At 45.4% G+C, this 15,714-nt stretch overlaps 1 protein-coding gene across 12 annotated transcripts in view; it reads left to right on the forward strand.

Annotated features, from left to right (window-relative positions):
• nfia (nuclear factor I/A) overlaps window positions 1-15,714 on the forward strand; it is a 164,926-nt gene that overhangs the window by 98,736 nt on the left and 50,476 nt on the right. For all 12 annotated transcript variants that reach the window (XM_029121757.2, XM_029121756.2, XM_029121764.2 and 9 more), the window contains exon 3: window positions 12,906-12,971. In XM_029121757.2, coding sequence (XP_028977590.2) covers window positions 12,906-12,971 — 66 coding nt within the window. The remainder of the gene's footprint in view (window positions 1-12,905; window positions 12,972-15,714) is intronic.

Genomic DNA, 15,714 nt, shown 5'->3' on the forward strand with positions numbered 1-15,714 from the left:
AAATGGTAAACGTATCCCTTGCCAGGTTTCTGGGGAAAGGATCCAGGTTCTGGTAACACAAAGCTGTCTGAGATTGCTCTTTGTTCCAACTAAAAACAAACTGTTGTTTTTCTTTCTCTTCCTTTCACCTTTTTGTTTAGGAGTATACAGTACAGTAGTCTTTTGTCAACGCACACTATTCAATAGCATAAGTGGTAATTCCAACTGCATCTTTTGTTCTGAGAACGTGGCATGAAGAATGGCAACTGCTCAAAGGAGGCAGAAAGCACTTTCAAAATGGTTGCCAAAGCTTTTAAGATGGCTGCCAGGGCATTAGGTATAAAGGGGGTAAGGGGTGTATCAATGCTAAACGTTAGCGCTAATACCACAACATGTCGGCCATCGTTGTCACTGGAGATTCTGTCCTGGGCTCTGCTGTGCTCTGTGTTTGTGCCTTTTCCTTTTTTTTTGTAGCTCTTGCTCTCTCTTTTTTATCTGAATGTTGTTGAACTTGGCAGCAAACTTCTTGGCAGCGACTGCTTCTGTGTCATCCAACAATGGAGGCAGCTAACGTGATTCTCTCAGTATAGCTGTGCCTGGCAGGATGGCTTAACAGCTACGTTGAGGATAAGTAAGAGACAGACAGTCACAGACAGAGGGACAGAAGAACGGAGAGGAGGAGAATGAAGACAAATACAAGAGACTGACTGACTTGCTTTAAAATGGTAGTTTGGCAATCGATGCCACTCATTCAAAGCCAGTCCTTTTTATCTTCCTCGTTGAAGATTTTATTTTGTAATTAATGGAACAAATATTTTGTTTCTCCGTCGATACAGCACTCAGTGGCCCTTTTCGGGGTACAGATTTTGTCTATTTGAGAGGAACTGATAGTACTATATTCACGCCATTCTGGAAGGAAAGGGCTGCCATAAAATGGAGGCAGTCAGTCGTCACAAAATGGAGGCGTTTGGGAGGGGCGACAAGGAGAGCTTTGATCACGCCATCAAAGGGCTACTTTGCTATGACATGAAGGATAAGAATAGAAAAGCTGAAAATGCAACCCCATGTTTTATTTTGTCTACCTGAAACCAAAAGAAAATATCATTATCACCACAGTTTTATGTGGAGAAAATATACAGAGACGTAAGACTGGCGTTTTTGTTTGTAAAGACGTAGCGTTTTAAGAATAGCGTTTATCTCTTTTCTCCCTCTCTCTTACTGTCGATTTGGCTGCGAGTGCAGGGGTCTGCCAGGGTTGAAATGCCAACCCAGTGCCTTGGCTGGCATCAGCCCTGATCCTTAAGCGCTAGCGGGTATACGCCAGCCAGAGACTGGCATACTCTCCACCATTGAGCTTTTCTCTATGAGCTGTTTTCTTTATCCGACACCCTCGAGTTTTCTTAAAAATGTGTCCATCATCGAGAGTCAGTTTGAGAGCATAAATTGTCTTTTTACTGTCATAGTGTGTTACTGGCGAGAGGCTGCAACATTTACTGTATATTTAGTACCTGGCTGTGTAAAATGGGGCAAAGTATATTTTAAGTTTATTTGTTTTAGTGTCTGCATTTTAAATATATACGTACATAAAAAAGGTTCATATGTGTATTGGAATATGTGGAGTTTAAGCATCAAGGTAAATATTGGTCATTAATTATTTCTTTGAAATTGAAAAAGTGCAAAGAACAAAATGATTTGTGGCTCGATATTGACTGACAGCCTTTTTGAAATCAAAACCATATATCAGTGCATTTAATTAAAAGGAAAATAAAAAGTGTAAAATCAATAAGGAATATATTTGTTTCACAACACACATATTTTATATGTGGTACCAAAGGCTACTTTCATTTACATAGGACATAAAAAAAAATTGTTTCATAAAGAAATCCTTCTATGGACAAGCTGTGGAACATTTTTTGTTTTCATTTGTTACAATAATCATGAAACATATTCCCCCCGTCATAAAAATATTTGATTGATTTAGTATTATTTATTTTGCACATCGAGAGTTGTGTGTTTGTGTGTGTGTGTGTGTGTGTGTGTGTGTGACATCGCCTGATGGTTTTGGGTGGTTGACCCTGGCTTCAGTGACCACAGAGCAGCCGTGTATAGACAGGGGAAGACCTGGCTTTGGGTGTACAGGCTGAGCCGGTGGCAACCGGGGATTTCCCTTTCCTCCTCGCCACTGGTCGTGTGTGAAAGCTCAACTGTATGCTGGGACGGAAGCCTCGCGGGCTGAGGCGAGAGGGGAAAATGGCTGGGCCGTGGAGCAGTGCATTCTCCAACACAAGCTTTGGCACCAACCTGTCTCTGCTAGTCTGCTCCAGACAGCGGCCGTAGCCAGATAAAGAGATGGGAGGCGGAGGACGAGGCGGAGAAATTTGGCTGCCGAAGCGAATTGCCTCGTCTTTTTCTCTTTTTTTTCTTTTTTTGCTGGTGTCGTACTGCCAAGGAGCATAGAAAATCTTCGGTTTTCACTCATTTGAAACGAGAAAAGGGGAGGGAGAGAGAGAAAGAGAGGAGAGAAGAGAGATGGGGAAGAGTGGATGAGAGGAGGAGTAAAGCAGAGGCTTCCCTCCCTTCCAACAGAGAAGTGCGATCTGGTTTGCCGTTGGTGGCCAGCCAGTCAGTGTGGTAGTGCAGGCTGGCTAGCCGCCTCATGGTAGTATAGAACTCCTGGCCTGTAACTGGCGCTATAACAAGTGATTACAACTTGGTAAGCCTCTCACCCCAATTGATCTTAGTCTTGAGATTTGGAACACGGAGTAGGTCCCCATCAACACAGTAAAAGCATTTACTTCAAGAGCCCAGCCACAAGGGATGAATTCTCTGCCATTTTTCAATTTTCTGAGTAATATTTAAAATGCTAGTCCTTTGCCACCAAATAGCCAGTCTGTAAGCCACTTGATATGTGTCATCTAAGATTGCTCAGTAAAAAAAAATGTTGTGCCTTAATCCAAAAGAACGCTGATGTTGGTGTCATTTTTGCACATAAATACATAAAAATCAGTTAAGGATTTTCATACTGTCACAGAAGTTGGTCCACATGTTTTAAACACTGTCAAGAAGTGTCTGAGAACATCCATATTGAGTGTACATTGGCACTGTAAAGTGAAACTTTGATCTTATTTGTTTGACTCTGTTACAAAAACTAAAAGCTTACTCCGCTGAGTTTTTGTCTTGCTATGGCATTCCAGCATTTGCTAAATTACATTGATTGATCCAAGCAGGTATTTATCCAGTGAAATTCATTAGCCACACCAATTATCTTAATTGGCCAAAGGGGTATACTGCATCATTCTTTGGGGACTTCATGTTTAATGTTGCTTTGTGTTTCTGGAACCTCTTAATAGACTCACCTGGCCCAAAGTGACTTGTTTATCTGTGAAGTCAGCTGTTGGTTGCAGTACAATTGATTTCATCACCTGGGAGGATGAGCCACGCTTTACACCTCCAGTGGCACAGTCGTTTCCACTCGATTTTCCAGTCTTTCACCCAAAATGTTTTTACGCTCATGGGAAGTCAGCTGTTTGTTGGTGTTCCCCATGTCCTTCATGGGCCGTCCTTCCATGCCAATGACTGAAACCTCCTGGTGAGCCATCGGTCCCCAGTGTGGTAAAATGGCTGAGTGGGAACAGGGACAGGAACTTGCCGTTATGGGCTCTCTGCTCTTTTTGGAGACAAGTGCCACAACGTGTTTGACGGGCCTCCCTAGCACACACAAACACACACACAAACACACACACACACATGCACAAACACTCATACGAACACTCACACAAACAAACGCACAAACAAACACACAATCACAGGCACAGCAGCTGGAGCTTGTCAGCTGGGCACTGAGATGACAGTGAATTACAGCTCACACACACACAAACAGACTGATAAAACACACACACACACAGACAAAACACACTCTCTCCCGGCTCTCTCACACACACAAACACACAGACAAAACACACTCTCTCCCAGCTCTTTTGCACAGACACACAGACAAAACACACTCTCTCCCAGCTCTCTTGCACAAACACACAGACAAAACACACTCTCTCCCAGCTCTCACACACACAAACACACATACAAAACACACTCTCTCCCAGCTCTCTCGCACAAACACACAGACAAAACACACTCACTCCCGGCTCTCACACACACAAACACACAGACAAAACACACTCTCTCCCAGCTCTTTTGCACAGACACACAGACAAAACACACTCTCTCCCAGCTCTCTCGCACAAACACACAGACAAAACACACTCTCTCCCAGCTCTCCCACACACAGACACACAGACAAAACACACTCTCTCCTGGCTGTCTCAAACACAAACACACAGACAAAACACACTCACTCTCGGCTCTCTCACACACAAACACACAGACAAAACACACTCTCTCCCGGCTCTCCCACACACAGACACACAGACAAAACACACTCTCTCCCAGCTCTCTCGCAAACATAGACACACAGACAAAACACACTCTCTCCTGGCTGTCTCAAACACAAACACACAGACAAAACACACTCTCTCCCGGCATTCTTCCTCTCCCCAGTACTCACCAAGATTAGATCTCAGGCCAATGACAATCAAACTGACAACACTTGTTTTGTTTTAAAATTCTGCATCGCCTATGACAACTACTACTGTCCTGGTCAGGAAGATGGCATGACGGGAAGGTCAAGATGTCTGAATCCTCTTTCTCTGCTCTTCCCGGTGAGACAAAGGTCTGGCCAAAAGCTGTGCTCTTAATGGGGAATATGGAAGCCTATGGGAACCAGAAAAGCTAACTGAATTCTCTTGTTATCTCTAGTTGTCTCTAGTCTCACTATTATTATTAAAATGTAACAGTCTCTTGTTCTGTTCATGTTTGAGTCTATTTTTTGAATGCTCTAGTTGTCTCTAGTCCCGTATATAAATATAAACATTTCTCTAGTTTGTTACATATTTGAGTGTTCCTTCTGAATGCTCTGGTTGTCTCTAATAATAATATATTAGTGTTTAGTTCTATTAATATTTGAGTGTTGACTCTGCTCATGCGACACGGGACGGTTTGGAACTTCTCAGGCAGGAAGAGATTTTGCCATAAAGAACCAACTGAATGGGCACACCTGTGGTATCCTACAGTGTCCGGTATTGGGTGCCACTGTTGCCCAGAGCCCCATGGTTGCTGGTTGAATCTCCATGTGCGATGCTGCCCTATGTGTCAGTGGGAACAGAGCTGTCACAGAACCCTACCTATCCTGAGCCTCTTTCCACGTTGTTGGTCGTCGCCATGGTGAGAGTGAGCAAGTGTGTATCGAGTCAGACAAAGACAGGAAGTGTTTTGGAGGACGGAGTAATTTTTCCATGGCTACGATCACCAGACGGCTTGTGAAGAGGGAGGGTGACAGGGGGGCCGGGTTAAAGCGTGGAACACAGTCAGTAAACACAGCACATTAGGCTGTCTGTTCAAAGAGAACCATATCTCTGTGAAGAATGTATACTGTGTATCTGATTCAAATCTCCCTTCCTCTGTTTCTCTCTGACTAATATGGAGGGAAAATATTTCTCCAATGTAGGAGTCGTTATTATCCTTGTGATATCATTTTCTTTGACACGTGTACAAGCGCAGGCTCACATACACACACACACACACACACACACAGACAGCCAAAACACACACTCCGCCAAGAAATGCTCACACTCACCCACACAAATAGCCACCCACATACATATATACACACACGCACAGGCGCAAGCACACACACACACACACACACACTTGGCTCACATGCACAGTTGACCCTCCTGGATCTTTCTATTTCTCTCTATCAGGGCAACGGGAGGTCGCGCAGCACATTAGATCCCTGACAACTTCGACTTCTCTCTCACAGCCTAGCTATTTAGAGAGAGAGAGAGAGAGGGAGGGAGGGGAAGAGAGGGAGAGGATGAGTGAGATGGAGAGAGAGATGGAGAGAGACATAGAGTCAGAGAGAGTAAATTGAAGTCGGCCCCAGTGTTCTATGTTCCAACATTCCCCAGGGGAATGATGGGATTGGGCTTCCTGGGAAAAGGCCAAGAACTAGTTTCTCCTTCTCGGCCTCCTATGCGCCCCCCTTCTTTTCTTGTTCAACCCTTTTCCTAGAAACAGCGGTTCATATCAGGGTAGTCTGCTCTTGGCCGATGTTGGGATGTCGGCAGGAGCGGGTGGGGGGGTAGAGTGTAGGGGGGTGGTTCTCACTCTCATCTCTCCATCCTCCTCCTCCATTCCTCATCGCCCAGCCTACATGAGCAGAAAGTTTGACTTTTCCCACAGATTTCCTCTGGATCAACAAGAGAGGCCTGGTTGTATCTGTACCTCTCACTGTCACTGTGTCTGACTCTCTGTCTGTCTGTCAATGTGTCTCACTCTCTGTCTGTCTGTCAATGTGTCTTACTCTCTGTCTGTCAGTCTGTCCGTCAGTATGTCAGTCTGTATGTCTGTTGATCTGTCTGTCACTGTCTGACTTTCTGTTTGTCTGTCAATGTTTCTGACTCTGTCTGTCCGTGTGTGTGTCAATGTGACTGACTCCCTGTCTGTCTGTCTGTGTGTCTGTCTGTCTGTCTGTGTGTCAGTGTTTCTGACTCTCTGTCTGTCTGTGTGTCTGACTCTCTGTGTGTCTGTCTGTCTGTGTGTCAATGTTTCTGACTATCAGTGTGTCTGTCTGTCTGTGTGTCCATTTTTCTGACTCTCTGTCTGTCTGTCTGTCTGTGTGTCCATTTTTCTGACTCTCTGTGTCTCTGTCTGTCTGACTCTCTGTTTGTCTGACTCTCTGTGTGTCTATCTTTGCATCCTCTCTCTCTGTGTGTCTGTCTGTCTGACTCTCTGTGTGTCTGACTCTCTGTGTGTCTATCTTTGCATCCTCTCTCTCTGTGTTGACCTGCTGTTCCCTTCATGTCCCAGTGTGCTGTAGTCAGCTTGGTCCCTGTTAGCCCGTACATTAAAACACCTAGGAGGAGAGGTAGATCTAGACTGAAAGAGAGAAAGATGATAGATTATGGAGATTGGGAGCTGTTGAGGTTGGCAGATGCACAGCAGATCTACACAGGCAGTCAGACAGATAGACAGACAGGAGCGTTAGACAGACAGGAGAGGCACACAGACAGATAGAGACAGAGTATTAAGGGATTTCCTGTCAGCCTGTCTGTCTTTCTGCCTGCCTGGGTGACAGGGACCGGAACACCAACACCTTCCTTCACCATGACAACCTGCTGTATCCACACGGAGATGATCACCAGACACACCCCATGTGTTCTAACTCCACCCCCATGGCAGTGTTGCATGATGTGAGGAGTGTGCATGTGAAGTGTGTGTGCGGGGTTTATGCACTCATACACTTGTGTTTTTGTGCACCCGGCCTTGCCAAGCGGTGTCTCTCTGGCCGGCGTAAATGTTCTAAAATAGTCTGAGTGCCACTCAATTACCTGGGGCTCCCAGATGAGGCAGCTGAATGTCATGTCTGCTTGTAGCCAGTGCCACTGTACAGCATTTCATTACACGCATCCCTTATCCAGCCACACAGATAATGATATCTCACACTCAAGCCTGTCTGTCTGTGTGGGTGAGAGTGTTGCTGTGTGTGTGTGTGTGGGTGTGTGTGGGTGTGTCTGTGCATAAAGCCAGTCTTTGTCTTTCTCCTTAATAGTAGCTAACCACATATGCGAGCGCACACACACACACACTCACACACAAACTTGCACACAGAGGAGGAAATTCAGCCGCGCAGTGCTTATGTTCCAGCTTGTGGTTGGAGTGTGTTCTTCTTTAGTGGTTATGTTCCAGCTTGTGGTTGGAGTGTGTTCATCTTCAGTGGTTATGTTCCAGCTTGTGGTTGGAGTGTGTTCTTCTTTAGTGGTTATGTTCCAGCTTGTGGTTGGAGTGTGTTCTTCTTTAGTGGCTATGTTCCAGCTTGTGGTTGGAGTGTGTTCATCTTCAGTGGTTATGTTCCAGCTTGTGGTTGGAGTGTGTTTTTCTTCAGTGGTTTTGAAGGATGGAGTGGCAAAATACATTATTATAATTTATTGTTAACTAATGAGGCAGGGCCTTTAGATCAAATGTTCAATTAATCTCTTGGCCATTTTCAGTGGTCAAAAACTTTTATCAAGTGTTTCCACAATTTTGTTCAGTAACAATACTTCTTTCTGTTCTCACACACATTTGTAATATTTTTATTGCAACATTTTATCCTATTGAATAGGACCTTGAGGTTTCAAGGAGTTTTCAGACCAACAGGATAGCAGAACCCGGTACGTGTATATATAGTATACTGTGTATACACACACACACACACACACACACACAGGCTCCAGCATCCAGCTATAAGGACAGACAGGATCTGGAAACAGCCACCGTAACTTAATGCTCTTTGTCCCTCATCCTGAATCCAAAACATACCACAAACACACTCACACACACACACGTAGTGTGGTGCTCTATAGATGAGAAGCAGAGGGATTCTATGTAAACACAGGACTTATTAACTATGGAGTGACGTAAGGAACCTAGAGAGAGGTCAAGGTTAGCCAAACACTGGACACCGCCAGGGAACCCAGATGGAAACAAACTCACCCGGCTCTGCCTGTTAGCCCCCTCCTAGCGAGATGACACCAGGTTCTGTGTGTGTGTGTGTGTGTGTGTGTGTGTGTGTGTGTGTGTGTGTGTGTGTGTGCGCGCAAGCGTGTGTGTTGTACAAGACTCTCTATTAAACCCTTTAGTGATCAGTGTATGAGAATTAAATAAATAAAATGCCCCCGTCTTGTTTTCTACCTATTGTGGCTGTTTGATGAATGTCATTTTGACTGGATTCAGCATCCCAGTCAGTATGAACCCTGTGCCACGGAGCATGTCCCTGGGGTGTTGATTTAAACCATTGTCTGGTTATGGTCATGTACCCCCTTTATCCTGACGGAGAAAAGGAAGACAGGTGGTGGTGTGGGGGGCACCACGGAAGGTTGGAGCAAGGTTGGAGCAAGGTTGGGGGGTTACAAGGATGGCAAATTTAATATGGAGTTTTTCGCGAATCCGCCACAATCATTTAACAAAAGCCCGGCTCAGCTGGAGGGGGGGGGGGTTGGGTTGGTTGAAAAAATAAAAAATAACAGAAAATAGACGAGAGGAGACGATACTTGTGAAAACAAAAAGCTGGTCCCCCAGGCTTCACCTTCCATTGATGGTGGACAGAAAGGCCCGTTTGTATTTCTAAATTAAGTTTCTGCCTCCTCTTTTATTGGCCTCCGTGTTCCTGGGCCCAGTGTGTAAAAGGCCCTTTAGAAAGCAGGGTTTTAACACACAATTGGATTACAGCACAAGCCCTTGGTGAGAAAGTGGGCTGGCGACCGACAGAGGTGGAAAAGGAGAGAGGTACAGACCCGGGAGACATACAGGGGGCTTGGAGCATGCATGAGAAGCGAGCGCTGAGTGGGCCAGGCGATGTGGTGTTCCCCTTTTTTCCCTGTCAGGCATCACAGGCAGAAAGACAGACATGGAAGAGACATACTGTCAGACAGACATGAGGGAGATAGACAGAGACAAGCAGGCTAGATAGACAGAGAGACAGACAGGCAGACTAGACAGAGATGAGAGACAGACAGGCAGACTAGACAGGCAGAGGGACAGACAGACACGCAGACTAGACAGGCAGAAAGACAGACAGGCAGACAGGAAAGGGATCGAGGGAACCAGAAAAAAAATAGGGCCCCACTAAACTGGAGGCCGTGCCTTAATGCTGGAATGAGCCTATTAACTCGCTGTTTTTAAGTTCCAGCTACAAAGACACATGCCCACATCTCTCTGCTGACCAGACACTGAATGGACTTTACCACAGTGTACTGGACTGTTCAACTGGCCTGTTTGAGACACAAACCCAGTGTTGGTTTAGCTGGGTCAAATGTGAAACAATATGAGGAAACACCAAGTGGTCAGAAACACATAACCTACAAGTGTTCAGCAAGAAGCACATGTTTTCTAGCTTTATGTCTCTTATGACTGTGTTGTTTGCCCCGCTGGTTAGCTGTGGTGAATGACAGCCTGGATCAGCTTGAACCATTACTTAGTCATATGAAGTGATTGGCCATCGTAGGAGAGGAGCTGTGACACTAATTCTGTTATGTATTAAATCCTCCAGTGGGGGCCGATAAATTCCATGACAGTGCATATTCATAACAGTATAATCACAATGAATTGCTCCTTATCTGACTGCTGATCTCTGCTATCTTTAGTGTAGCTTGGTTGCGGACTGGAACCAAGCTACACTACTTTTTTATTTTTTTTGGGGGGGGGGGGGGGTCCCTTTCTTTACTTTCTGTACCCTCAATGACTGGCCAACCCTCCAGGGCCCTTAGCCAGAGTAGTGAAGGGTGGGAGGTGGGAAGCCTGATAGCAGACGTGGCCCCTAGCTCTGGTCCTCGTCCCCTCAGACGGTGGTAGAGAAAGAGCGGCTTGTTTCGGGACTTGTATGGAGGCTGAAGGCGGTGCTGAATAGGCCTTGTTTGTGACGGGGGGTATTTAGTTGTTTGTTGTTTAGGGTCGTTTTTTTGTCCCTCGCTTTCTTCTTTCTTCTCGTTTTGTTTTAATCGGGGAGGTTTTTAGTCGCCCCCCCGCCCACCCCACCCCACCCCCGGCTCTCTCAGCTTTGAGGGCCCTCAACAGGGGGTAAATGCAGATGTGACACACAGAGTCTGGGTCTCACGCCTCATTTGCATATTTAATTAGCAAGGGGGAAGGCATGTGAGAGTGCCGGGAAAGACTAGGGTGGGGGTGTGGGGGGGCTGTGGACTGTGTGAAAGTACCCCCCCACCCACACCCAGCAGCACCCAGCCCTTTAGACCAGCACCCCCCACGGAACCACCCCCACTGGCTTTCAGCCGCCCTCAGTTTGGTTGCTGGGGGGACGTTTTGTTCTGTGGGCCTCCAGATTGTCTTTGTTTTAAGCTGTTGATGCAGACCGCAATCGCTGAGCAGAATGCAAACAAGTCCCCTCCAAACTGTTTACTTTGTCTTCTGAGTGGAGGGAAACCCACGGCCAAAACCTCTCTCGCCTCTTTTTGTTTTTGTTTCAGTATTTCAACCGAAACCCCTCCCCTCGGTTTGTTACGCGTTTTTTGGTCTGTTTTGCTTCTTGAAGTTCCAGTCACGTATGTTCGGGACGTTTATTTTATTTAGTATTTTTCGCGCGTCGTTGGCTGCTTCGGTAATGGACCGTTTCACTCTCAGACAGATCAAAGGGGCCAATCGGCTTGTCTGGTAGCACTTGCTTCAGAAAAAGTCTTTGTTTTACAGAAACATTCGGTGTGTCACTCCACTGTAAGCTCTCTTTCCCTTTCCAGCAATCTTTTTTTTATCTGAACAGAAACATTCGAGAAATGAACAAAAACTGTTGCCAAAAAAATCACGGTACAGGTTAGATGTTACCACTGCCTTGTTAAGACATGTACCTCCTTCCCGAACTATTTCACATCTCTGGCAGACCCTTTTGTACCTATTGCAGTTAAACATATCCTCTTGTACCTATTTCAGTACAAAGTATCCTCCTGTCCCTATTTCAGTAATACACAACCAAACCATTTCAGTGAATCAGTTTTCAGGCTAGCATCAATACAAGGCCTCATGGTCCTGTCAGGCCAGCAAGCCTTGAGTCATTCCTCTCTGGCTCTCTGCTAGCTCTCTCTGGCCCCCACTTTGAGAGTGGAGATGGGTAATATTTCTCCCACTCCCAACAATTTTATCTGCAGCCCGCCAGATCAATACAAGCCAGAGGCAGCTACATCATCCTGAGGGTATGTTCCTCTTGCATTTTGGCAGCGATAAAAACAGCTAAAAGGAGTGAAGAAACAGGATGGGCAAACTTCTTGGCCCAAAGAAATGCACTTTTTAAACGTCACTTCCCTCATTGCTGTCATGGCTAATGACACTGTTAAATGTTCTTGAGCAGGGCAAAAACAACGTGCCCGTCAAATTTATGGCTTTTTCCAGTTTTTCTGATTGATGGTTGCAGTTGTTGCGGTGGGTTCTGGCTCTCAGTGTTTCCCCCCTCTCCAGCCTGATTTCCATAAGCAAGTGTTTGCCAACTAGTATTATGTTTGTGTGGGTCTGTGTGTGTGTGCTTCATCATCGCACCTGGCATTCCCTCAAAGTCTTACCAATCCTATACCTACAAATTCCCCAACCTCTTGACACCACCACACCTCTCCACACAGACATCCCCAGAACAGCCTCCTAACCAGACCAGATTATTCTACAGTACCATTGAAACACCAGACCAGAATAGTCCACAGTACCATTGACACACCAGACCAGAATAGTCTACAGTACCATTGACCCACCAGACCAGAATAGTCTACAGTACCATTGACCCACCAGACCAGAATAGTCTAAGGTACCAGTGACCTATTAAACCAGACTTGACAATCATATTTTTAGCCCACAGTCTGTCCTTCTGTCTGCCTTTTAACACTCTGGGTCTCTGGCTGTGTGCTGGGCCAGAGTTCTGTTGGCCAGGAGGAGACAGACGCCCGCATCGATTGCCAAGCTGGAAACCTGGAGACACTCGGGCTAGGGTTTCACCTGGGTGCGCACACACACACACACACACAGTTTAGTCCAGAGGCTGGGTTAGTCCTCTCAGACAGTGGCCAACCCCGACCATGGGGAACACTCCTTTAAAATACTACGATGACAAATGCACTGAGGCAAACGTGTTTGCTCTACAAATCCAGTTTGATCGAACTGAGCCTTGTGGTGAAAGAACGTCAGCCCATCCAAATGGTTTCAGACCCGGTTTCAATGTAGTATCTCACCATTTATGGAGTACCACTATGACAACTCTGCGGCAGCACTAAGAGTGAGTAAAGTCTGTGAACTTCAGGCCCTGACATTCTCTCTCCATCTCTTTCTGTCTCTCTCTGTAGATGCTGGCCAGTCAGACAGTCCTACCCAGCAGAGTGAGTCTGATATCAAGGACCAGTCTGAGAACGGTAAGGGTCTATTGATGGTACAGCCGTAATGCTGTTGTGGTACAGTGGTGACGTCGTAAGTTAACCCGTGTCAAAACCTCTCTGTCTACAAAAAAGACACTTTTTAGGATATGTGTTTTTTTTTTTTTTATCCTCATTAACTGCGATACCATTTTATGACTTAATGTAGAAATTGTCAATGCATTGCCTTGGTGATAGAGACATGGATATTGAGGGGATTCATTGTCAGTAAATGGGACAGACAATGTGAAAAAAATGTATGTCCAATTTGGCACTACCATGTGGGACTAAAAAGACCAGAACACAGGTGTGTATGTAAGTTCAACTCTGATCACTTTTACACGTGCTGGACATTGCGCAGTAACACTGCGCGGTAATCCTTCCATCCTCTCTACCTTGAAGGGATTGCAGATCTTTAAACAACTAGATTGCTCAAAGCTAGTTGGTGTGTTGAGACTTTGCTTTGACCTATCCAGTCACGTCATGTCGGTGTTCAGTTAAGGCGGTGAGGCGTGAGGTTAGATCTTTGGCTTAGCGTTTTTCTATGGACACAAACAGATCAGGCTGAAAGGTATAAACAGGCAATTATATGTTTTGGAAATGTAGGTATGTGAAATGGGAAGATTTCTTTTTTTCTTAAAAGTATTGGAAGGGATCTCACTTTCAATTCTGTTCAGAGTGTCACTTAGGCCTTCTGTACCATTTGGAACTGCAGTACTTTTTCCTGTTTTATTTGTCATGGAAACAGAATTCAGAAGGTATAGACTGTTCCACTAATTGCTTCCTGGCCACTTCCCTCACAACAATGCAGTAACAACAGAAATAATGGAGTAAATACAATTAGAATTTGAAGTAAAATGGCACAATACTAATAGATAGTATGAAACAAAACACAGTAATGTGAATAAAGACCAGGGGGCCACCAGAGTTAAGTGGGCGTAACTGAATTTGCATTATATACCATGTGTGCTAATTGCATTAAATACCATGTGTGCTAATTGCATTATATACCATGTGTACTAATTGCATTATATACCATGTGTACTAATTGCATTATATACCATGTGTACTAATTGCATTATATACCATTTGTACTAATTGCATTTGTTACCAGTTTATAAAAGGAATAAGGGCTCTAGGAATGTAATTCATTTTGCAGATGAGTGACTGACAATAGTGTAGTACATTTTCAGACTTACATACCACTGCTTATACTGGCAGTATAAAAAGGTACTCCACTTTTAGTCGTGCCTAAGAACAGCCTCGGCTATGGTATATTGGCCATACCCCCTTATCTTCAATAACAAACACGACCCAAATATGGCCCTCCATGAATCCAGCTCTAGTATTTGGTTTTCTGATTACAAAAAATAAAAGGCAAATATTTTTGGGTAGTAAAGTCAAATAAACAATAATGCCATACTTCGTTTGTTTACAATACGGCATTTGAACTAGAATAATAATTTCTTCTTAAAATTTCTGTGACCAGCTCTTTCTCTACCTACACACATGATACTGCAACAGTGAGCCAGTGTATTCATTATTTAGTTTAATAAGTATTTTGTCAAAACGATCTACCTTTAAAAGAAGGATTTGGGCGAATTCTGAGGTAATTTTGGCTTGTTAAAGGTTCTGCAGGCTACATCTCGGTCTCAGTGCTCCGTTTTTCTATTGAGTCAATGGCATCGTATCACCTTCGGTCATTCCGAGTCTTTTCTTCCCTGTACTGTTGCTTTATTTCCTTTATTTTATCAGGGATCTGTTTGTTAGATCGGATGGAAACTATTACGAGATGCTTAAAGCAAACGATACACATCGCCATTCGAATAGAACAACATGCTGCGTTTGCACACCACGCCACGCGTCAATCCGTAAGCCCCGCCCCTAAGTCCTAAAGACTTGAGGGTAAAACACCAGTGTTTGGCATCAGTAGAAACGAGGCAACAGAGAAATCCTCACATGCAATGTTGTTCTCCTACCGCCTCTACCCACCTGACTGTCTGTGGGTGTCTGACTGTCTGTCTGTGTCTGTCTGTCTGTCTGTTTCTGTCTGTCTGTGTGTCTGACTCTGTCTGTCTGTCCCTATCTGTGTGCATTGCTTAGCATGGCAGTGACTGACACTTCTGGCCCACCAACAAACACACGCATCCACCCACAAACACACACACCCACCAACACACACACACACCCACCAACACACACACCCACACACACACACACACATCCTGTGTGACCTGCACTTGACCCTGACGGTTAGAATACAGGCTCTCGTTTCAAAGCCACGATGATGCAGGCTAGCTCTCCCCTCCTCCTTGCTGTACATCCTCTCCCCCCCCTCCCTCTTTTCCCCTACCCCCCCCCCACACTCCTCCCCAACATACTGTAAATGTCCCTTTCCCCCCTCTTCACTCCCCTCCACCTCCTCCTAGCCCTTCCCCTCTCCTCTGACACCATGTCACCTCACCTCTGCTCCGCTCTCCCCACTGCCTCAGTCGTCAGTCCAGGAAAACACGCTGTGAGGGAAAGTCTGTGTGTACATCAGTAAGTGTGAGTGCAGGCGTGTGTGTGTGTGTGTGTGTGGTGTGTATCCTGGTAAACCTTGACCCGTGGGTCTAGGCGCTACGTGCTGTTTGACTGGTGTCTTTCAGGGATAAGAGGCTTGTTGTTGACCAATCCTCTGACTGGGAGATAAGAACAGAGGATATCCTCTCCTTCACAGCCTCAACGGCAGCCTGTAGGACAC

This window comes from Esox lucius, chromosome 8 (genome assembly GCF_011004845.1).
Source record: "Esox lucius isolate fEsoLuc1 chromosome 8, fEsoLuc1.pri, whole genome shotgun sequence".
In the NCBI taxonomy this organism is placed as follows: Eukaryota; Metazoa; Chordata; class Actinopteri; order Esociformes; family Esocidae; genus Esox; species Esox lucius.